Below are 25,324 nucleotides of genomic sequence, written 5' to 3' on the forward strand. Positions count from 1 at the left end.
ACTGCTGCCTTTCTACACAGGAGTTAGACATTCAAATTAAGATGTTTAGCATTGTGTATAATTATAATTTATGAAATAAGTCTTTAAACTATATGCAAATTTGAGTCTATACTTAAACTGTTATATGTTGTCTTCAATGTCCTCCATCACTTACATTATATTTGCCAGGTGTCATCTACTCTTTCTGCCTTTTTCTCAAAAGAAAAGGTAAGCATGAAAGAAGAACAGGATAACTAGTTTAAATTCAAGAAAATTTCTTTTGCTCTTCATTGCCTGACACCTATGTCACATTGGGATTTGTTGATTCTTAAAATGAAAGTAAAACCAATCACATTTATTAAGATGATACATATTCAAGATATCATTTTATGATGTACTAATCCCTTGAATAGGTGTCCTGAAGTCTGTCAAATGGTTTCATTTTTATTTACTTCAACAGTCATTTTCCATGACATCTCAAAGCCTGTCATATCAAGAATTTATTAGAACTCAATAAAATTATATATGTTGTATGTGATATTTATATTTTTAACACTTCCACAATGATCTGAAATTAGCCCCCATTTGTAAGTTATAAATTTCGTGTCCAAAATTGTCTGTCAAAATGATTTAGGAACTAATTCTCCTTTACTTTGTCAAAGATTTGGGTGAACATATGTTCTAAAGTACATCAGACAGGGGTTACAATGGGAGCTTAATTAAAGGAACACTGTGAAGACAGGCATTTAGACAAAAAACAAACAACAAACAAACAAAAACAGAATTCCTCATCTTAAAGTGAGAAAACATATTTTCTTGAAAACCTCCAAATCAAACAACAGAGTAGAGCTCAGGTTTGGTTCGGTTTCCAAGCTCATCAATCACTCTTTTTCTTCAGGGATGTTTCCAGAATAGTTCCTCTGAAACAAAAATCACTAAACAGGAAAACATTAATCATAACAATTTCCTAGAAATAATTGACCTTGCTGTGACCAAAGTATGCTGAATATTGACAATGTTTTAGACATTGAAACAATTCCTTATGATAGCAGATATATGACTTCATAGGAAACATGGATACATTTCATTAAATTTTATAGGGTATGTGTCCTTATGCTTCTTATCATAGTCCATATCACTGGCTCAAACATGTGAGTCAATCTTTCCCAAATTAAATTACTACCAAAATTTACAAACTAGATCTGAAGACTATATTGTATTTACAAAGAACTTGGCACTTACAGAATAAATTATTGACTTTTTAAAATATAGCCCAGGGCACCCATGGTTTAGGCAAATGTGAAAGCCAGATGTCTTGTGCATTATGCTACATGAACATGAATAATGTTTTCCAGCAGGTAAATCCACAGTGCTGCCCCTGCTGCTGAAAGACAGGGCCTCCCATTTTTAATCCATGGTGTAGGGGTGGAGAAGTTTTCAGTCCAGAGAAAGTAAAGGCTGCATGTTTTCTTCTTCACTTTTATCCATGCGTTTCAGTGCTGTAGGGTCCACTACTGACTGAGATCTGGAAAGAATAATGCCAAGGTCAATGCAGCCCATGTAATTACCCACAATTATTCTTTTCAGTTTTTTAAATTCACCACTGCTTTCCATATGGCCCTGAATTCTCTTCCTCAAGTAAAGATATTTATGAACTATGGATGCTATACATGTAGAGTTTGGCATTAGGGTGAATAGACAATCTCCTGGCCTCCAGGGTTGTGAGCAGCAAGAGGTTCTATGCAGAGAATAATAGGATTGATGTTCTGATAATTTAACCAGAATATTTCTTTGAAATGATGACATTTTCTAATATAGGACAGATATTTTCTGACAAAATATTTATGGATGGAAAAAGAAACTAATGGGAAGATGACTTTGACATCAGCAAGAGGCTTTATTCCTGCTTTAAAATACCCTATAAGACAAATCCAAAATATTTATAACTTATTTTTTTATCATCTCTTAATTTGAATTAGGATGTCAACCAAAAAAATCAGAATTTCAGTGTAATTTTGTTATGTTTCCCACTAGAGTATCCAAATAAAAGAGACCATATGCTTGAATGCTTCAAGAAATAGTTAAATATTTTTAAAGTAAAAACGTTTATTTGGTTAGGACATGGATGAAAATGCAGGGAAAAAATGAAGCAGAAACTTAAGAAAAAGCTACCCAGTGATTAGCCCAACTTGAGATACATTCCATGTATGCACAACAAATTTTGACACTATTACTGAGGCCATATTTTGTGTGTAGAAAGAAGCATGGCATGGCTGTCCTCAGAGAGGGTCTACCAGAAACTGACTGAGACAAATGCAGATACTTACACCCAACCATTGGAAAACTAATGGTAGAGTTAGAGAAAGGACTGAAGGAGCTGACAGAGATTGTAACTCCATAGGAGGAACAACAGTGTCAACTAACCTGGATGCCTCAGAGCTCCCAGAGACTAAACTAAAAACCAAGACGCAGACATGGGCTAGTTTATAGCCCTGGGAACACGTGTAGCAGAGAAGTGCTTTGTATGGCTTCAGTGGGAAAGGATGTGCTCAATCTTTTGCAAACTTGATTCCCGAGGAAAAGAGATACTAGTGGGGTTTAGGAAGGCATGGGAGGGCAGGTGGAGGATTACACTTTCAGACATGGGGTGAGGGTATAGGAGGGAAGAACTCAGGGAAGGGGTACCAGGAAGGGAAGCAACTTTTGGAATGTAAATAAATACAATAAATTAATACAGATTAAAAAAGAGAAAGCACATAATTTGAAAATATATATATATGCATACATATATATGTTATATGAATATACTATGCATACATGTGTATACACACATAAACATACAAATATACACATATGCATACATATGCCCATTATACATATATGCATAGAAACATATACAAGGCTGCAAATATACAAACATGTATAGATAGATAGATAGATAGATATAGATATAGATATAGATATAGATATAGATATAGATATATAGTTATATATAGTTATATATATACATGTATACATGTACATATATACACGTATATGTATATACATGTATACATATACAAAATATGTGTGTATATATACATATTTGCATACATACACATGTATGTGCTTTTGTTAGTAATGTGAAATTGTATTGCAGATAATCATTAGGAAAGAGAATTAAAATGGGAAGGAGAGAAAACAATGACACATGCTATTATAGTGACAAGAAGAACCCATTTTAATGCCTATGGCATTAAGAAGCAGATGTCCTTTTAGAGCCCCCTCCAGTAATTTCTTCCACACTGCTGCATTCTACCTAATTGCTTTTTGCTGTCGCAATATGCCTCTTAGCAGACTTCATTAACTCCCACAAAGGAAGACTCTCGGCTAAATTATAATTGCACTTCCTAATAAAAACAAATGTAATGGAACTAGTTATATTATTAAAAGTACAAGATTCACCAGAAAGGACTCGATTTATTTAATAAACAACTATTTCATAAAAGAAAAGGAAAATGGAAGTGTTAATAATCTTACTCATTTACATTTCAAATGATATTCACCTTCCAGGTTTCCCTTCCACAAACATACTATCCCATACCCTTCCTCCATGCCCTTTGCATCTATGAAGATGCTCCTCCACCCACTCACATACTCCTGTCTCACCGGTCTAGCATACCCCCTACACTGGGGCATCAAGCCTCTACACGACCAAGGGCCTCCCCTCCCATTGAAACAAGATAAGGCCATCCTCTTCTACATATGTATCTGGAGATCTCTCCTTTGGTTGATGGTTTAATCTCTTTAAGTTCTCAGAGGTCTGGTTAGTTGATATTGTTCTTACTATAGGGTTGCAATACCCTTCAGCTTCTTTGGTCCTTCCCCAACTCCTCCATTGGGGTCCCCATGCTCAGTCTGATGGTTTGCTATGTACATCCTCATCTGTATTGGTCAGATGCTGGTAGAATCTCTCAGGAAACAGTCATCCCAGGCTCACTGTTAGTGAGCTTTTCTTGGCTTCAACAATAGTGTCAGGGTTTAGTGTCTGCAGATGGTATGGATCCCTGTGTGGGACAGTCTCTGGATGGCCCTTCCTTTTTTATGTCACTGTCTTTCCTTTGGACAGGAACAATTCTGGCTTAAAAATGTTGAGATGGATGTGTGGCCCCATTCCTCGACTGGGGGCCATGTCTCTCTACTGGAGGTGGCCTTTAAGGTTGTATTTTGTTGGGGATTTTGGCTAAAGTCACCTCTGTTGGGTCCTGGGAGCCACTCACTTACCTGGGGTCTGAGACTTTCTAATGGCTACCCTCAGTTCCCGATCTGCCACTGTTACATATTTCTATTCAGTTACCTGACCCTTTGTACTTCTCTCATGTTCCTTCCAATACCTGATCCTCCCCTCCTTTTTTTCCTTCCCCCTCCTGTCTTTTTCCGAGGTCCCTCCCTCCCTCTACCTCTTATGATTATTTTCTTCCCCTTTCTATGTAAGAATGAAGTATCCACATTTTGTTCTTCCTTCCTCTTAAGCTTCATATGGTTTGTGGGTTGTATTGTGGATATTTTGAAATTTTTTCCTACTATCCACGAATCAGTGAGTATATACCTACCATGTGTGTTCTTTTGTGACTGGGTTGCTGCACTCAAGATGATATTTTCTAGTTCCCTTCATGTGCTAGTGAATTCCATGAACTCATTGTTTTTAATAGCCGAGTAGTACTCAATTGTATAAATGTACCATATCCATTCTCCTGTTGAGGTGCATCTGGACTGTTTCCAGCATAAGGCTATTATAAATAAGGTTGCTAAAAACATAGTGGAGTATGTGTCCTTGTTATATGTTGGACCATCTTTTGGGTATATGACCAGGAGAGGTATAACTGGTTCCTCAGGTAGTACTATGTCCAATTTTCTGAGGAACTGCCAGACTGATTTCCAAAGTGATTTTACCAGCTTGCCGTCCCACCAGCAATGGAGGAGTGTTCCTGTTTCTCCACATCCTTGCTAGCATCTGCTGTCATTTTGATCTTAGCCATTTTGATAGATGTGAGGTGGAATCTCAGGGTTGTTTTAATTTGCATTTCCCTGATGATTGAGGATGTTGAACATTTATTTAGGTACTTCTCATCCATTTGAGTTTTCTCAGTTGAGAATTCTCTGTTTAGCTCGTTGTCCCATTTTTAAATAAGATTATTTGGTTCTCTCAAATCTAACTTCTTGTGTTCTTTGTATATTTTGGGTATTAGACCTTTATGGGATATAGGGTTGATAAATATTTTTCCCAATATATGGGTTGCTGTTTTGTCATATTGACAGTGTCCTTTGCCTTGAGTATTGTACAAGGAGATAAGAATGTATCAGTTTGCATTCTTCTACATGCTGACTGCCAGTTGAACCAGCACAATTTGTTGAAAATGCTGTCTTTTTTCCACTGGATGGTTTTGGCTTCTTTGTCAAAGATCAGTTGATCATAGGTGTCTGCATTTAATTCTGGGTCTTCAGTTCTATTCCATTCATCCCTTTCCCTGTCTCTGTACCAATACCATACACTTTTTATCACTCGTGCTCTGTGTAGTACAGCTTGATGTCAGGGATGGTGATTTCCCTGGAAGTTCTTTTACTGTTGAGAATAGTTTTCACTATCCTGGGTATTTTGTTATTCTAGATGTATTTCATAATTGTTCTTTATATCATTGTAAATAATTGTGTTAGAATTTTGATAGGGATTACATTAAATCTTTAGATTGATTTTGGAAAGAGGGCCAGTTTTACTGTGCTAATTCTGCAAATCAATGAACATGGGAGATCTTTTTATCTTCTGAGGTATTCTTTGATTTCTTTCTTTAGAGACTTGAAGTTCTTGTCATACAGATCTTTCACTTGCTTGGTTAGAGTCCCAGGAAGATATTTTACACTATTTGTGACTATTGTGAAGGGTGTCATTTATCTAATTTGTTTCTCAGACCATTTATCCTTTGAGTAGAGGAAGGCTACTAATTTGTTTGAGTTAATTTTATATCCAGCCACTTTGCTGAAGTTGTTTATCAGATGTAAGAGTTCTCTCGTGGAATTTTTGAGTTTGCTTATGTATAGTATCATATAAACTGCAAATAGTGTTATCTTGACTTCCTCCATTCCAATTTCTATACCTTTGACCTGCTTTTGTTGTCTAATTGCTCTGGCTAGAATTTTGAGTAGTATATTGAATAGATAGGGGGAGAGTGGGCAGCCTTGTCTTTGTCTGTGATTTTAGTGTGATTGCTTCAAGTTTCTCTAAGTTTAGTTTGATGTTGCCTATTGGTTTGCTGTACATTGTTTTATTATATTCAGGAATATACCTTGAATTCCTGACTTTTCTAAGACTTTTATCATGAAGGAGTGTTCTCTTAAGTGGAAAGATTTGTTTCTTATGTCAATTTCATTTTATCTGAATATTAAATAGATGCTAGATGTTAGACCATGTATTGATTAAGTTTTGCTGTGTTTCTTTGTGTGTCTTTTAGAGGAAAGAGATATCAGATGAGGAGAAAAAGTTGACAGAGAGAAAAGGGAGTAGGCAGAAGGAAGAATCACAGGGTAACATTCATAGGAATATTTTGATCTCTAAACTTCTTGCAAATGAATTTCCAAACAAAAATAATGATATTAAGTATTCAAGGCCCAAAACAAGAAAAATGCAAAATTAATTCTTTATAAAAAAAACAACATATCATAAATGCATCTACTGCTTGGACTTTGTATTCTGCCTTAATCATCTTCAATATGTAAATAAATGGCAAAGCTGTTCAAGTTACACAAAGTCCATCATTAAATTATTTGTATTTGCTATAATATTCTGCTAAAATACATACAGATACATACATACATTGTTTTAAGCCTGTTTGGAACCTGACATTTTAAAATAAAAGAATATGGTAATTTTCTTGTTTAACCTGGAATTAAATTGTTATATTATTTCCTCAGGCATTATAGTTATCAGAATAATAGATGGGTGAACTGACCTTAATACTTGTATGAAATTAAAATAGTATAAAAGCAAAAAGAAGGAGGAGGAATGGAATAGAGTGTTGATGAGGGTGGGGAATAAGGAAAGGGGATAATATCTGAAATGTAAATAAATAAAATATCCAATAAAAATGTAAAAAAAAAATCTAGAGAAAGAAGAAGACAAACACTATGAGTGACAGGTACAGCTAGACTGAAGAGAGAAATGTGTGCTTCTGATAGGACTGGATAAATGACCCTGTTACAGAAGGAAGACCTTTGTCATTTGCTTAAAGAGGAAACTAAGGCCATTACAGATAACTGTCTCCTAAGATTTATTTATTTATATTTGTATTTTATTCTTTTAAGTTTTATTTTTAATTAGTTAGTTTATTGCTTTACATTTCAAATGTTATTCCGCTCTTCCCACTTTCCCCTCCACTCCTATCCCATCTTCCCTCCCCACTGCTTTTATTGGGTGCTCACACACACCCATTCACTCCTGCCTCACTGTCCTAGCATTCCCCTATGATGAGGCATCGAGCCTTCACAGGACCAAGGGCCTTCCCTCCTGTTGATGCCAGATAAGCCCATCCTCTGCTACATATGTATCTGGAGCCATGGGTCCCTCCATGTATACTCTTTGGTTGGTGGTTTAGTCCTTGGGAGATTTAGGTGATCTCCTCAGTTGATGTTGTTATTCTTCCACCATTTTAGCTACTTCAGAACTTCCCTTACTCTGTCATTGGGGTCCCTGTGCTCACACCCATGGTTGCCTGAGAACATCTCCATCTGTATTGGTCAGACTCTAGAAGAGCCTCTCAGGAGACAGCTATATCAGGCTCCTGTCAGCAAGCACTTCTTGGCATCATCAATTGTGTCTGAGTTTTGTGTCTGCATATGGGATGTATCCCCAGGTGGAGTACTCTCTGGATGGCCTTTTCTTCAGTCTCTGCTCCAATCTTTGTCCCTGTATTTCCTTTATACAGGAGCAATTCAGGGTTAATATTTTTGAGATGGGTGGATGGTCCTATCCCTCAACTGGAACTGTGCCTAATGTCTAGATATGGTCTCTTCAGGTTGTCACTCCCCTTTATTGGGCATTTTGACTAATGTCATCCCTAAGATCCTGGGTGCCTCTCAGTTACCTGGGCTCTGGGATTTTCTAGTGGCTACCCCTAGTTTTCCATCCACCACTGCAATACATCTAAGTTCAGTTTCCTGACACTCTGTACATCTCCCCCATCTCCTCCTACACTTGATCCTATCCCCCTTTTCCCCTCCCCCTCTTCTCTCCCTCTCAAGTCCCTCTCTCCTTCTACCACCCATGATTATTTTGTTCCCCCTTCTAAGTAAGACTGAAACATCAACTTTGGTCTTCCTTTTTGAGCTTCATATGGTCTGTGAGTTGTATCATGTGTATGTAGATGTCCTTTATAATTCAGAGCAATTACTTTTTTCCTAATATCCACTTATCAATGAGTACATAACATGTGTGTTCTTATGTAACTGGGTTACCTCACTCAGGATGATATTTTCTAGCTCCCTCCATTTGCCTTTGAATTTTATTAAGTTATTGTTTCTAGTACCTGAGTAGTACTCAATTGTATAAATGTACCACATTTTCCATATCCATTCTTCTGATGAGGGACATTTGGGTTATTTCCAGCTCTGGCTATTATAAATAAAGCTACTATAAACATAGTGAAGCATGTGTCCTTGTTATATGTTGTAGCATCTTTTGGGTATATGATCAGGAGTGGTATACCTGGCTCCTCATGTAGTACTATGTCCAGTTTTCTGAGGAATTGCCAAACTGATTTCCAGAGTAGTTGCACCAGCTTGCAATCCTACCATCAATGGAAGAGTGTTCCTCTTTCTCCACATCCTCGTCAGCATCTGCTGTCACATGAGTTTTTGATCTTACCCATTCTGACTGGTGTGAGGAGGAAGCCAGAACCATCCAGTGGATAAAAGACAGCTTATTCAACCAATTGTGCTGGCTGGCTCAGGTGGTGGCCACCATGTAGAAGAATGCAAATTGATCTATTCTTATCTCCTTGTACAAGCTCAAGTCCAAGTGTATCAAGGACCTCCACATAAAACTAGATACACTGAATCTAATAGAAGAGAAAATGAGAAGGAGTCTCAAACACATCAGCACAGGGGGAAATTTCCTGAACAGAACACCAATGGCCCAGGCTCTAAGATCAACTGTAGACAAATGAGACCTCATAAAATTACAAAGCCTCTATAAAGCAAAGGATCCTATCATCAGGACAAAATGGCAACCTACAGACTGGAAAACAGTCTCCTAAGCTTTATATAGCTCACTTCCAGAGAGGCAAGTAACACTGTCATAAAAGAGTATACAGGCTTTCTTTCAACAATCTGAAAGACTCCAGATGAACCTTCTACACACACACACACACACACACACATGCACACATACACTCACGTGCACACACATACACACAAGCAGACACAAACACACAAACAGAGGGAGTGGGGAGAAACACTGAGAATACAAGTTTCTGTGAGAACTAAACATATTAATTTAAAAGAGGCACACTTACGGGCCTTCTTATGATAAATGTTGGAGTATAATAACAAATTTCAGTAGATTTGCTTTTCTTAGGTGACAGTTATCCAACAGTAATTACTTATGGATCTTTTGTTTTAGAGACTCTTTCAGAGTTGGAGAAACTCAAAGTTTTAGTTACATAGTTTCCAATTTTAACTGCAACTCAGCACTGAACAGAATCTTGACAAACTATCAAACAATAATTCAGGAGGTTAATGAATCCTCAAGTGTACTGACACTTATTGTACACAGATGTCAACTGAAGCCTAAATTCGGCTTAAAGACAAACATGTTAACACATGAGAAAATGATTGCAGGGAAGCATTCCACTTCTTTACTTTTATTCCCAGGAGATGTTCAGTTGCCTGTAGTGAGCAAAACATGATCATGATCATCATCATCATTATCATCATCATCATCACACAAATATACTTGTGTGTGCATATATACATGATACAGAGAGAAATAGGGAGAGAGAGAAAGAGAAAGAAACAGAAACAGAGGCAAAAGGACAAAAACAGAGAAATAAACATAAGAAGACAGGCAGAGACAGAAAAAAGGGGAGGAAAAAAGAGAGAAAGGAAAGGAGAGAGAGTCTCTAGGACCATGCATGATACTACCTGAATCAAAGCCTTAACCAAAGGACCACCAAGCTTTCATGAGAAAAATGTGCATGATAGGCTTTAGCATGACAAGTAAACTGTGTCTTCCATGAGGTAGCTGGGAATCACACACTTTTATGAATGATGATTAGACTTGACTTATTTGTAATCATCATTATGTTGCACTCTCCTGGGGTCTGGAGATGCCTGAGAATCAGTCATATTTTTTGCTACAGGAAGCAAAAGCAATTATGCAGAACGTGTCTGTCATTCCTCCACCCACTAACAGCATCAACCGTTATGAGGCAAAACAAGAAGATGGATTCTATCTCAACAGTTAACCTTTTGATGATTAAACCTATAATAACAGAGAGCTTGGCACACAAAATGGCTGCCTTCAAACAGACTGGGCAGAGACATTGACAGGTAATTCAAGTTTGAATGTAGTGTTTGAAAGTAAGTGTGTGTGTGTGTGTGTGTGTGTGTGTGTGTGTGTGTGTGTGTTTTGTTTGTGTGCCTTTGTGTATGATACACACTAAGAAATATCTTTGTTACTACAAGACTTTAAATTGCTATCTTAAAGGAAATAAGACACAGAAATGAAAACATTTATGGCAAAGAGAAGGAGTTTAACTCGTCCTGCCTTCTCCAATCAGCTTTGCCCCTTCCTGGTCTCTCCATAACATACCTCTTCATGGATTTTGGGGAGAGTTCCTTGTCCACTTCCTTCACAGGCATGCTATAGGAATCCACGTTGTACTCACTGTCATCATCATACTCATGGTCTAGCAGGGTTCGTGCCCATGTCCCCATGTCATATGGGGGCAACATTCCTCCAAACTCAGAAGGTAGGATCTCAGGATGAATTAGTTGGTGTAGACTGTTCAGGTTGTTACCATGCAAAAATATCTAGAAATGTAAGATGAGAAGCAGGGAGGAAACACATAGAGAAAAAACTAAATACAATCCAAAGGACATGGGAAAGGGGTGAGGCTAGAAAAACAAATGCAAGAGGCTTATATGTTTCTTGTCTCTCCTCTATTCTATTAAGTAGACAAGACTGTACCATCATATAGCATTTCATATAAAGATCCTGAGGGTCATGAATGTTTAGTTTTTGGAAGTACAGATAGTTACTGTGCCAGAGACTTAGAATCACAAACTTGATTTTCTGCTTCATTGATAGGACCATGAGCAGAAGCTAAGCTCCATATCACCTTGGTGTTGGCTGTGCAAACATGGTCATATTCATAATGAATGCTGCTCAGACAGCCTTTTCTCATCAGGGAATTATCAGTTCCAATGCCATTCAAGTTTTCAAAGCCAAAAGCTGCCATTTCTATTTATTGCCAATAAAAGCAGGAATAGTATAACTGCTCTATTGTTGCTTCATAAATTGAAGTGGATGTCATAAAGTAAATTAAATTAGAATCCTCATAAGAAACAATATTGTGAGGCTCATGTCCCAGAGGATGTGTGATCTTACATTATTGCCAACACTCTCAATCCTAGAGATTTACATATTCACTGTCCAAATGAAAATTAGAACAATGAATTGAAAGGGAACATATCATAAATATACTTAAATCATTTGTATTAGTGTCAACAGAGTATTTTTATAAGATAAAACCTAATTAAAGTCACAATCTCAATTATATGCTACTTCTATCAAATGCCACCAATTTCTCCATTCTTTTTATTAAGAATCACTTAAACATTCTACTTTAAAATATTTTTACATCACAATTATTAAAACTCCATTCATTAACATATTGATATAACACAACTTTTTATGAAATAAGATTATATCAGTGAATATAAAACAATTTTCAGTAGTTAATAATACGCATCACTATTAGTAAGGTCTCTAAAGGAAACATCACTCACTGTGAGATATATATGTATATAAAACTAGCTGGAACTGAGCTAGAAGCTTCCTACCTGTTGGCTGGATCTTATAGTTTCTGAAGGTGCTGTGAATACTGCTTGGGAAGAAAAGACGTCAGCAGTCTTACCTGGCTACTAACTTAACTGCTGTATGAACTTGTCAGGCAAAATTTGCCCATTGGTATAATATGGGTACAACTGTTATGAGGGCATCCATTTGTTCTTAGATTAGTTTTGAAACATGATCCACAGAAAGAATTCATAATGTCTCCTTTGTAAACAAGGCTAAAAATTATGACTAAAAGATGAATCAGTGTATGAGTATAAAAGGAAACACCCAGGTGCCCCTCAATGGAAGAGTGAATGCAGAAAATGTGGTTCATTTACACAATGAAACACTATTCATATATTAAGAATGAGGACATCATGAGTTTTGCAGACAAATGGATGGATGGAACTAGAAAATATCATCCTGAGTGATGTCAGACCAAAAAGACATCTTACATGGTATATACCCACTAATAAGTGGCTATTAGTCAAAAAAGTACAGAATACCAAGGATATAATACACAGAACTCAAGAAGGTTAAAAAGCTGAAGGGAACAAGTAAGGATGCCTCAATATCAACTTGGGAGAGATAAAAAACCAATCATGGGGGATAGAGAGAGGGACCAATTGAGAGAGGGGACCAGGAGAAGAAAAGGGGATCAGGTATTGGCAGGGGGAGGGACAGGAGTGAAGCTCTGAGGGCCAGCAGAAAGAATGTAGGCAACCTCTCGAAGTCAGAGGTGGGGAAACCCTCTAGAATGTACCAGAGACCTGGGAGGTGAAAGGTGCTCAGGACTCAAAGGAAGGGACCTTAGATGAAATGCCCAACAGTGGGAAGAGGGAACTTGAAGAGTTCACCTTCAGTAGAAATACAGGACATTAAGTGGAGGGATGGGATTGCTATCCTACGGTCGAAAACTCTGACCCAGAATTGTTCCTGACTAAAAGAACTGCAAAGAGAGAAATGGAGAAGAGACTGAGGGAAAGAAAACCCAATGATGGCCCCAATTTGGGTTTAGCTCAAGGGGAGCCTCCAAGGTCTGATACTATTAATGATGCTATTACAGACAGAAACCTAACATGGCTGCCCCTCCAAGAGGCCCAACAAGCAGATGACTGAGAAAGAAGCAGATGCATACACCCAATCAATGGACTGAAGAAGAGGACCCCTGTGGTTGAATTAGGGAAAGGCTGGAAAAAGTTATGGAGGAGGGTGATCCCCATAGGAAAACCAACAGTCTCAACTAACCCAGACTTCTGAGATCTCTGAGACACTGGGCCACCAACCAGGCAGCATATACTAACTGATACGAGGCCCCCCTGACACATATACAGCAGAGGACTGTCTGGTCTATCCTCAGTGAGAGAAGATGCACCTAACCCTCCTGAGGCCCCAGGGAGTAGGGAGGTCTGGTCCAGGGTGTGGATGAGTTGGTATGGGGTAGGGATATCCTCCTGGAGAAGGGGGCATGGGGAGGAATGAGATGAGGAACTGTTAGATGGCAGACCAGGAGGGGGATAACAATTGGACTATAAACAAAAGATTAAAGATATTTAAAAGAAAGAAAGAAAAGAAAGGAAGAAAAAGAAAGAAAGAAAGAAAGAAAGAAAGAAAGAAAGAAAGAAAGAAAGAAAGAAAGAAAAGGAGGGAGGGAGGAAGGAAGGAAGGAAGGAAGAAAGAAAGAAAGAAAGAAAGAAGGAAAGAAAGAAAAAGAGGTGCTGATAATCAGTGATGATTGAGTGCTCGTCCCTAAAAAGATATTTTATATTATTTCATCTAAGGCTCTGGAAACATTGCAGAAGAAAGGGGAGAAAGATTGTAATAGCCACAGAAATTATACTTTCTAGACATGGCCTAGTCAATGAAGTGTTGATCTCACAGTACCTGTAGTTGCATTGCAACTACTCTGCATAAGATTAGGTCTACCAACAGATAATCATAGGATGGAAGGGGATGCTCACATGATCCTACCCTTCCTTGCTGACCAATTAGACAGTAGTTCTTATGGGATTAATCATCTTCTGCAATTGTATGCCCACTTATGGGACCACTGGCTTCAAGGGTCATATAGAAGACCCTGTTTAAACTCAGTGAATAAGGAGGTGAGATTTGGGGTGATGGGGTAGAAAGAGACAAGATAAAATGGGTGACAATAATCAGAATACAGTATATATCCATATACATGTGCATATATTTCATTATGTCTTTATGTGCATACACATGTGTGTGAAATTGTCAAAAGTCAAATTTTGGAAAGTTCAGATGTATGTAACTGGCAAGTTTCCCTTTCTAATCAAAAGTTTTCATCATCAATTACATACCTTCTATTCCCAATCTGATGAGAGATTTTTAAAGTGTAACTTGGTTTTCTTCATTTTCAATTTTATCATTACAAAATAATAGACCTCTCAAAAAAGCATCATTGGTATTGTACACAAATTTCTGTAATATTTATTTTAAGAATATAGTTTATAAATAACAGATGAACAGGCTAACTACATTGATATTTATTGTCTGTACCTTAGAATCCACAGAAGTGAATATATAGGAAAATATATGCATATCGTTAGGTAAACTCAAAGAGAGGAAACAGTCATCAATACATTATTATTTTTCACAATTTGTGGAAGATTAAAAACAGATATGAGGCAAAGCTTAGCAAAAGTGTACAGAACAGATTTCTAAATAGGCTATTACAGTGGTAGATGTTAACTGCCTCATGGTAAACAAGGTTAATTGGAAATATAACACCTTTTTACTGCAGTTTGTAACACACGCACAGACACACAGACATATATACATTACCCTACAGCATTGTTTGAAAGTGTTAAATGAAACACACATAATGCCTTGAGAACAGCATGTGGCAAGAGTGAACACACACAAGTAGAATTTGTGCTAAAATCCCCAACAGATGTTTGGGATAGCTTGATTGCCACGTCATTAAACAAAGCTTGAAGGTGCATTTGCTCAGCACTTCTATGTACTTCTGAATTATAAAATATGCATAATTTCATACTTAATGATAGAAATAATTCAGTATATATTACAGTTGTTTTCAGAGTTCTTTCTCCTGAAGCACTGGAATATTTTTAACAAATTCACACACCATCAACCCTCTGCTTGCTAATGTTTGATCTGAACATATAATTATTGTGCTTTCATGCTTGGAATGAGGACTTTGCAAGACTGGAAGACATGGAGGGCTTAATCACTGAGAATCGCATTGCTGTTATTATCCACATAGGTTTAGAATTAGTATACTTTACAGTGTCACTAATTGTTTCATGATGATTAGCACAGGAAGGTAAATAGAATTGGAGGCTTTGAAGGCATATTCTGGCTTGACATTTTCCCATCTGGGTCTATAAGGAAGTAAGTTGCTTATCAATTCTGAAACTTCCTTCCTCAGCTCAGAAATAGGAGAGCATGTTTACTAAATTTACTTTTCAGAATTCAGCATAAAATCAGTAATCAGAGCCTGGCAAAGAAGAACTATGAATTGGTTGATCTGTGGGTATAAGGAAAATAAGATGATGAATCAAGCTAATGATAGTTCACTGTGTGTGTGTGTGTGTGTGTGTGTGTGTGTGTGTGTGTGTATTTCTTAAGCTACATAAAAAAAAAGATTTGGAATGTTTTCACCACAAAGAAATACTAATTTTTAAAGAGGACACGTGATTACCTTCATTTGAATTGTATACAATGTATATATGTTTAAATATATAATTCAACAATGTTTTAAATTTACTTTACCCAGATATTAAATGGATAATTGAAATTCTGTGCAATTAAATACATTTAAGATTCTGTGTTCAATAAAAGTGCCTACTCAATTTAACATGTACAATGGTGCTAGTACTGAATGCTTTAAATAATTATATAGTTATTGATCATGATTGTCATTATACAAATATATCAGAGTCTGCAAATTTTACTTCATTTTAATAAATACTATGAAACAAGCACTCATTTGTCAGTAAATAAAATAATGATTTACATTTAGACCTTACTTGAAAACTAAGAGTACCAACAATAATAGAATAACATAGCAGAGTTTTTTGAGGTTTACACTGGCATTTCATTATTTGGTGAGAAAGTAGGAAAACTTGTATTCAAATATCCCATTCATGAAACATTATTAAGAATTCAGGGAGCTTTTGGGCTAAGAATCTAAAAAATGTCTTCTATGCTGAATATTAACATGAAAGGATAAAAGAAATTTTATCATGGCTGACATTAAAAACCAGCTATGTATCACAAATCATTGAATGGGGGTGAGGACAGAGATCAGATTTTAAAACAAAGAAACAAAGTACCCTTTTCCGAGTCTTCTCTTTCAGGAATGGGCGTATCACAGTGTACAAGGCATGGATATACCAAGGTTGATTGACAAAATGAATTCCTCCAAATCTTGCAGGGAAACTGTCCTAAAACAAGAAAGGCATAGATGTGAGAATAGGTTTTTCTACACTGTATGGTTTAGGAAATAGTACATGCCATTGAAAAGTGTTAATCACATGCTAAAGAAAGGGATCAAGTCTAGCCACAGTAAGACTCTCATAAGACATTAAAAGAATGTGCAGTAAATCAAATCTTCCCAAAGAGCAGGTTGCTGAAAAGAACTTCATCATCTTTCAGACTGTGTATTTTAAGCCTGCTAAATTCTAAGTTACTACCATCACAGAAACATAGAAAATAAACATATTAGAAAAAGTGTTGAGTACTAGTTTTATGTACAGTATATGATTTATTTAAATTATTTATACATATATTCTTATACATATTATTTAATAATATAATAAGCCTCAAGATTTAAGTTCAATTCCTGGGACCTATATATGATATAAGGAGAAAAATGCAGATTGTCCTTTGACTTCCAAACTTACACTCTAATGAACCCACCTACCTTTGACCTCACAATAAATAAATAAATATATAAATAAATAAATACATAAATAAATAACTCTAAAAGATGACTCAGTGGGACGGGTAAGGTCACTTGATAGCCTGAGTTTAAACATGGGAACTTACTTAGTGGAAAGAAATAAGCAATTTCCATAATGTGACCTCTGACATCCACAACTATAACATAGCTTATACTTACAGTCACACCAAAATTTAAAAATTAAATTAAAGCATGAATTGAGTTACATTAAAAACATACCTTTTTATCCTCCTATTATTTCTACACTTTATTGTAAACATTCACCTTTTCTTATTTATATATTAAAAGAAATCACGCTTAAGCAAAATAAAAACCCAGGGTTGTAGTACAGGAAATTTCAGGACTCATTCAGTAGGTTAAATAAACATCAAAGGCACTCTGAGCTCATTCCAAGGGAGGAAAGTGGTACTCTAGTAAACCTACTTCTTCTCAACAAAACATCCCTGGGATAGGTTTGAGCTCAGAGTGATGAAGAGAGGTCTACTCTGCCTATCTATATCCCAGTGCCTAGGGTAAAGGGATTCCTAACCCAGATGACTCACAAACTTGACACTTGATTCAATATGCTGAGAATCATTTCCAAAGGACCAGAATCCTCTCTTCTGCTACTTTGAAACCACAAATGAATCAGCTTCATTCATAAACATATGAGGAAAAGCAACAAAATAACTCTTCTAACTAGACTTGTCTTTCAAGTAGCATCATAATTGATATTTTCCTGTTTTCAGAACATGAGTAGGAGCAAAAAAGAGGTAAAAGTCACAGTGAAGGTGAAAGCTAATGTTATTATTTTTAATTTAAAGGTAAAATTTTGTGATCTAAAATATGTACCAGCATAAGACAATAAGCTGTTTGCAATAGAATCACTGGATATTTATACATATACATACATACATACATACATACATACACATATTTGTGTGTATGTATGTATGTATGTATGTATGTATGTATGTATATTGTCACATAACATCAATTCTTAGGTTCACTATATTTGAGGGTGGCTACATATATTCAGTGCCACTTGTAATCCAGTATGAATAATGAATACTATGACTATATTATGGTATATGATAATTGACTTGTCTCCTCTTATCTATGCACATTGTTTTCATGTCTTCTCTGTTTGCTACAACACACATTGCAGTTCTCAAGGCACTCTTTGCCTCCCCATGCAAGAGTGTGGTAATGCAGTTTTCTCAGCGTTGATGCTGCTTCCCAAAGTGCATGCTCTTCATGTTTATAAAACAAGCAAAAGGGACTGGATCAACTTAAACTCCTACTTCCTTCAGCACCATGTGCCAATTCTAGTTATTTTTTATAGATTGTATACTATATATAACCTTATAATTATGCAAATCTAGTAGAAATAATATTGATACACATACAAATATTATTTGCTAAATTATTGGCCTCTGTTCATAATGGTTATTTTCATCACTAATAAAAAAAAGCTTTGACCACAATATTATACTTTTGAGTTCTTGAGAGTGTAAATTGTTTGTGTCTCTACTGTTTTGTTATGGCACCCTATTAATGGTAGTCTCAATTTGGCTACATTAATTATCAAGCATCTAGAAACTGGCTTGGCAATGCCTTTATCAAGATTTGCTTCAGTTGCTACCAGGTATAAGATGCTAGCCACCTCATGTGTCTTAAAATTAATTTCCTATGCTGAGTTTTCTCTGACTCTCATCATATATCTAAATTTCAGACACTCTTGAAAAAATTATTGCCCTGGTCAACTGAGAATGCTATGAACATCATCATTACTAATATTGACATCATTAACTTTCAACCACATATAGAAATTGTAGAGCAATTTCCATGATGATTTCCTAGCTAACTGAAGTTTTCTTTCAGGACATAGCAACCAGGAGGGTCCCTGGTTCCACATCCAGTCACCCACTTGCCATCACCATATACAAGCACATACACATTATAGCAGTTAGAACCTAGACATCCCCCCTCCCATTTGTAGATGTCATTTAGTAGACAAGAGGCTTTCAGGCCAACAGCAATAAATATAATCATATGAATCCCAACCACAAGGGTGTGAACTCAATCCAGAGCTTTGTAGCAAATGCATAAGAACTCCATTGACTCAGTATTTTTCATTGAACTTTTAGCACTTATAACCTGTAAATGAATATACTTTGTTTTCTTTTTATCTACTCAAGAAAATGTGTGCTTAGCGCATGAAACTGAGCCCAACTATGCCACATTCGTTTTTATACTCCCTGCACTTTTGAAATGTGTCCCAAAACAGAGATAGGCAAATTTCATCAGATGAAAAACACTGTGATTGGTATTGCTCAACTAACCTATCTAAGTAATTTGTCTTTTCTAAACCCAGTTTTCTTTTCTGTAAGGAACAGCACTTAATAAAAATGCTAATTTCAATTTTTTATTATTTACTGAGCATATCTTGTAGATTAAAGACTACCATATACACTATCAAGTCCACTTTATCCAAAGGAAAGCACTTCTGAAGTTATTTTATAATATATTATAAAGGCAGTCTGTCGACCATTCCTGTCTGCACCTGTACCTGGATCAGCCCTAAGGTTTCAGCTCTGCATACAACCCCCCAAAACCCAGAGTAGGCTGGACTCTCAGGAGTTATAATATGCACAGGAGTGTAGGTAAGTAAGCCACAACCCTACACCCCCGAAAATTGAGAGAAATTTGGGACCCACTGGGACCCACGAACTCCCTCAAGGCCAGTGGCAAAGGACCCTTCCTGTCTGAGCCTGCACCTGGAGCCACCTTAAGGCTTTAGCTCTGCACCCAACCATACCAAACAAAGAAGAGGCTGGACTCCCAGCAGCACTAACACATAGAAACATAGGATATTAGGATCACAGAATCTCAAGATCATGGGCACACCAGGACTTCAGGAGCCAAGAAGAAGCATGACTCTCAGGAGCTGTCACAACCAGGATCTCAGGATCACAGAGAGACATGGAATCTGAGGAGTTCTGACACAGCAAAAATAACAGGACAGTCAGGTTTCAGTCAGAGATGGTGAGTGAAGGTAGCACTAGAAATACCCAGATGGTGAAAGGCAAGTGCAAGAACATAAGCAACAGAAACCAAGGTTACTTGGCATCATCAGAATCTAGTTCTTTCACCACAGCAAGTCCTGAATAACCAATAACACCAGAAAAGCAACCCGATGACAACCAGAAAATCAAGATTCAGATTTAAAATGACTTCTCATGATGATGATAGAAGACTTTCAAAAGGACATAAATAACTGCCTCAAAGAAATACAGGAGAATACATGTAAACAAGTAGAAGCCCTTAAAGAAGAAATACAAAAATCTCTTAAAGAATTGCAAGAACACATAACTAAACAGGTGAAGGAATTGAACAAAATGATTCAGGACATAAAAATGAAAGTAGAAACAATAAAGAAATCACAAGGGGATACTACCCAAGAGATAGAAGACCTAGGAAGCAGATCAGGAGTCATATAAGCAAGCATCACCAAGAGGATACAAGAGAGAGAAAAGAGAATCTCAGGTGCAGAAGATACCACAGAAAACATTGACACAACTATCAAAGAAAATACAAAATGAAAGAAACTCCTAACCCAAAACATCCAGGAAATCCAGGACACAATGAGAAGACCAAATCTAGAGATAATAGGTATAAAAGAAAGTGAAGATTCCCAACTTAAAGTGCCAGTAAATATCTTCAAAAGATTATAGAAGAAAACATCCCTAACCTGAAGAAAGAGATGCCTATGAACATACAAGAAGCTTACAAAACTCCAAATAGACTAGATCAGAAAAGCAATTTGTCCCATCACATAATAATCAAAACACCAAATGCACAAAACAAAGAAAGAATATTAAAAGCAGTAAGGAGAAAAGGTCAAATAACTTATAAAGGCAGACCTATCAGAATTACACCAGACTTCTAACCAGAGACTGTAAAAGCCAGAAGATCCTGGACTGATATCATACAGACCCTAAGAGAACACAAATGCCAGCCCAGGCTACTATACCCAGCAAAACTCTCAATTACCATAGATGGAGAAACCAAGATATTCCATGACAAAACCAAATTTACACAATATCTTTCCACAAATCCAGCCTACAAAGGATAATAGAGCGAAACCACCAATGGAAAGAGGGAAATTATACCTTAGAAAAAGCAAGAAAGTAATCTTCCTCCAACAAACCCAAAGGAAGATAGCCACACAAACATAACTCCACCTCTAATAACAAAAATAATAAGAAGCAATAATCACTTCTCCTTAATATCTCTTAACATCAATAGACTCAATTCCCCAATAAAAATACATAGACTAACAGACTGGATAAGTAAACAGGGCCCAACATTTTGCTGCATACAGGAAAGCACCTCAGTGACAAAGACAGACACTAGCTCAGAGTTAAAGGATGACAACAATTTTCTAAGCAAATCGTCCCAAGAAACAAGCTGGAGTAGCCACTCCTGGGCTTTTACCCAAAAGGTGTTCTAACATATAACAAGGACCCATGATCCACTATGTTCATATCAGACATCTTTATAATAGCCAGAAGCTAGAAAGAACCCAGATGTCCTTCAACAGAGGAATGGATACAAAAAATGTGGTACATTTACACAATGGAGCATTACTCAGCTAATAAAAACAATGAATTCATGAAATTCGTAGGCAAATGGATAGAACTAGAAAATATCATCCTGAGTGAGGTAACCCAATGAAAAAAAAGAACACACATGGTATGCACTCATTGATAAATGGATATTAGACCAAAATCTCACAATACCCAAGACATCACTCACAGACCACATTAAGCCCAAGAAAAAGAAAGACCAAAGTGTGGGTGCTTGAGTCCTTCTCAGAAGGAGTAACAAAATACTCACAGAAGCAAATATGAGACAATGTGTATGGAAGAAACTGAAGGAGAGACCATTCAGAGACTGCCCCACCTGAAGATCACGAGGTGCAATCACCATATACAAACACTCTTGTGGATGTCTAGAAGTGCATGCTGACAGGAGCTTGATAAACCTGTCTCCTGAGAGGCACTGCCAGAGCCTGACATATACAGAGCTGAATAGGTGGATGTTCACAGCTAACCATCAAACTGACACAGGGTCCCCAGTGAAGGAGTTAGAGAGAAGACTGAAGGAGTTGAAGGAACTTGTGGCCCCATGGGAAGAGCAACAATACCAACCAACCAGATCTCCCTGGGTCTCAATAGCTAGCCTGGGAACACACATGGAGGGACCCATGTCTCTAGCTGTATTTGTAGAGGAAGGGCTTGTTGTACATCAGTGGGAGAGGAGGGCCTTGGTCCATTGAAGGAGGTATGTCCCAGTGAGGGGAAATTCAAGGGTGGGGAGAGGTGGTAATGGGTGGGTGGGTGGGGGTACACCATCATAGAAATGGAAGGAGGGAGGATAGGTTAAGGGCTTTCTGGGGGTGGGGAATGGGTAGAGGGGATAACATCTGAAATATAGATAAATAAATTACCCAATAATAAAAAAAGAAGTAGAAGAAAAAAAGAACAAACAAACAATGGAACTGGCTATGGCAGTAGAACATTTGAGACTCTTTAGCAGCAATTTAACATTACCCATATTACTGGGATTCCTTAGAATTATCAAGGACAAGAGACTGTGGAACAGGCCTATGGAACTTTAAAACAATATCTTTGTAAAATAAAAAAGGGGAAGATACACCCCTGTATACCATAAATCTATTTAAATCATATTATTTTTATTTTTTATTTTTAAAGATGTAGATGTAGATGCCAAGGAACTTCCTGCTGAGTGTCTATGGTGCTCTACAACTAGGCATACTTATGTACAGGTAAAAGGGAAGGATCCACTTACTGGCATTAGGCATGATCCTGATCAAGTATTAAATATGGGAAAGAGGGCATATTTGTGTTTTTTCTGCAGGATGCTGAAGGAGTATGGTGGCTGCCAGAGTGAAGGGTGAGACAGGCTAATGCCAAAACAAAGAATGATGATGACCTGTGAGCTTGTTGAGTGCCCTGACAATTGTGACTGGAAAGCTGTATTGGACACATGCTCCCAACCCATCATTGCTTACCTATACTCCTGATGGGACAAGCTGCCTTGCCTCAAGTTCTTAGACCTTGTGAAACAGAGAATCAAAAAGAGAAGTTATAATGTCTCTTGTATTGTTATTAAAGGTGACCAGTTATTCAGACTCAATCATGGACTGGTCTAGAAATCAATCCAATATTGAAAATAACAGTCTTCATTTGGAAGTCTGGTTCTGGACATTTTCAGAGACATATTTGGAAATAAGCTATAGTTCTCTATGACGTTGTTAGCAAGAGATAAAGTTGGGCACGTTCCGGATTTCAAACAGGTATTAGCACATGTGTTAAGGCTCTTTTATTTGTCAAGTTAAAAAGACTTTTGTTTCTTCTACAGTATGTTATGTAAGTTGCATTGATTGTACACCTTCTAAATGTGTTTGTGTTTTGAAATCTGACATGTCAGTTACAGAGGTCTATCAACCAACTTTTGTTTCAATGCCCTGAGTAATACAGAACCTTGGTATTCTAAAACTAGCTTGCAAGTTCTGGAAGAAATAAGTCAGGTCTTAAGCAGAAGCAAGAGGACAGTGGACTTGATTATTCCTGGTATAACAGCTTTAATTACATTAATTGCTAGGACCACTGCTTCTGCAATTGCTGTGACACAAGAAGTTAAGACAGCTACTTTTGTTAATCATTTAGCAAAAAAATGTTACTAATATGTTGAATATACCAGAGGATTTAGATAGGCATTTGGAAGAACAGATTGGTGCTCTTTATCCTATTCAAATTACTGAAAGGAGGTCCAGAATTAAAGAGTAAGGAGCCATCTTGAATGTCATGCCAAATACCACTGGATTCATATTAGTTCTACAATTTACAGTGGTAGTCATTAAAATTAGGAAAAAGCTTAATGACACATGCAGTGCATTTGGCATAATTTTAACACCTCTCTGGATGTTTTAACATTACATAGTGAGTTTATGAATTTCAAGAATGCTGCTCTGCTGAGCATTAATTTGGGAGATACTGCAGATAAAATTATCCATGGCCTTAAGTCAGTATTTCTATTTTGGTCAAGCTTCAAAAATGGCATATATAGCTTGTTCATGCCCTTTTTGTCCTGGGAATACTTTTATACCTGCTCATTGAGTTAAAGCTTTTCTTCAACAACATCAACATGTTGGCAGCCAAGATCATGGCTTGAATCTGAAAATGGACCCCCAGACAGAGGTATTAAATTTACAGGCTGGCAAGCCAAGGATGGGTAAGATTCTGCACAGAGACTTACCAGCCTAAGACAGAAGTGCATTGCTTTTGATAATGCATATTCCATGACAAGTAAGGAAGGCATTCTTGTCAGAATGACCTAAGACATGCTAAGTCTTGTTAATAAAATAAAAAGGGGGGGAAAGTGGAAAGCCTTTGGGGCTGCTTGGCAAGAATCTGACATGGGACAAGGAAATGGGCTGCTTGGAAGGAATATGACATTGGCCAAGAACAAGGAAGTAGGCTTCAGGCAGGAATTTGACATGAGGCTAGAACAAAGAAGGAATTTCAGGGCCGGGCGGTGGTGGCGCACGCCTTTAATCCCAGCACTTGGGAGGCAGAGGCAGGCAGATTTCTGATTTCAAGAGTTCGAGGCTAGCCTGGTCTACAGAGTGAGTTCCAGGACAGCCAGGGCTACAAGAGAAACCCTGTCTCCAAAAACCAAAGGGGGGTGGGGGGAGAAGAAGGAATTTCAGGTAGGAATCTAAATCTTAGGCTAGAAGGCTAGAACAAAGAAGTAATCTCAGGCAGGAATCTAAATATTAGATTAGAACAAAGGAGTAATTTCAGGCATATATCTAAATTTTAGGCTAGAGCAAGGAAGTATGCTTCAGGAATGAAAATGACTTTTGGCTAGGACAGGGAAGTAGGCTCAGATATTTTGGTCATCCTGATAAGCCTTTAAAAGCAGTGATCATTGGAGTGTTCATGTAATTTGCTTTAATGCCTTGCTTTTTCTTTGACTATTTGTGTTTATTGTCTTGCATGTTCCTTAACTATTTGCATCTATTGTATTGCTAGACCCTCAACCTAGAACTGACCTTAATACATGCATGTAATCAAAATGGTATAAAAGCATAAACAAGGAGGGAGGAGATAGGGGTTTCTAGGGAGGAGAAAAGCAGAAAGGGGATGACAATTTTTGTAATTATTGTAAATAAATAATATATCAAAGAAAGAAAGAAAGAAAGAAAGAAAGAAAGAAAGAAAGAAAGAAAGAAAGAA

General features: G+C 37.1%; 1 protein-coding gene across 2 annotated transcripts in view; it reads right to left on the minus strand.

Annotated features, from left to right (window-relative positions):
• Positions 1–461: 461 nt before the first annotated feature.
• Clvs2 (clavesin 2) overlaps positions 462–25,324 on the minus strand; it is a 100,438-nt gene continuing 75,575 nt past the window's right edge. For both annotated transcript variants that reach the window (XM_028766487.1, XM_028766486.1), the window contains 3 exons: positions 16,387–16,497; positions 10,820–11,040; positions 462–1,504 (listed from right to left, as the gene is read on the minus strand). In XM_028766487.1, coding sequence (XP_028622320.1) covers positions 1,417–1,504; positions 10,820–11,040; positions 16,387–16,497 — 420 coding nt within the window. In that variant the 3' untranslated portion in view covers positions 462–1,416. The remainder of the gene's footprint in view (positions 1,505–10,819; positions 11,041–16,386; positions 16,498–25,324) is intronic.

This window comes from Grammomys surdaster, unplaced genomic scaffold (genome assembly GCF_004785775.1).
Source record: "Grammomys surdaster isolate TR1022 unplaced genomic scaffold, NIH_TR_1.0 168, whole genome shotgun sequence".
NCBI lineage: Eukaryota > Metazoa > Chordata > Mammalia > Rodentia > Muridae > Grammomys > Grammomys surdaster.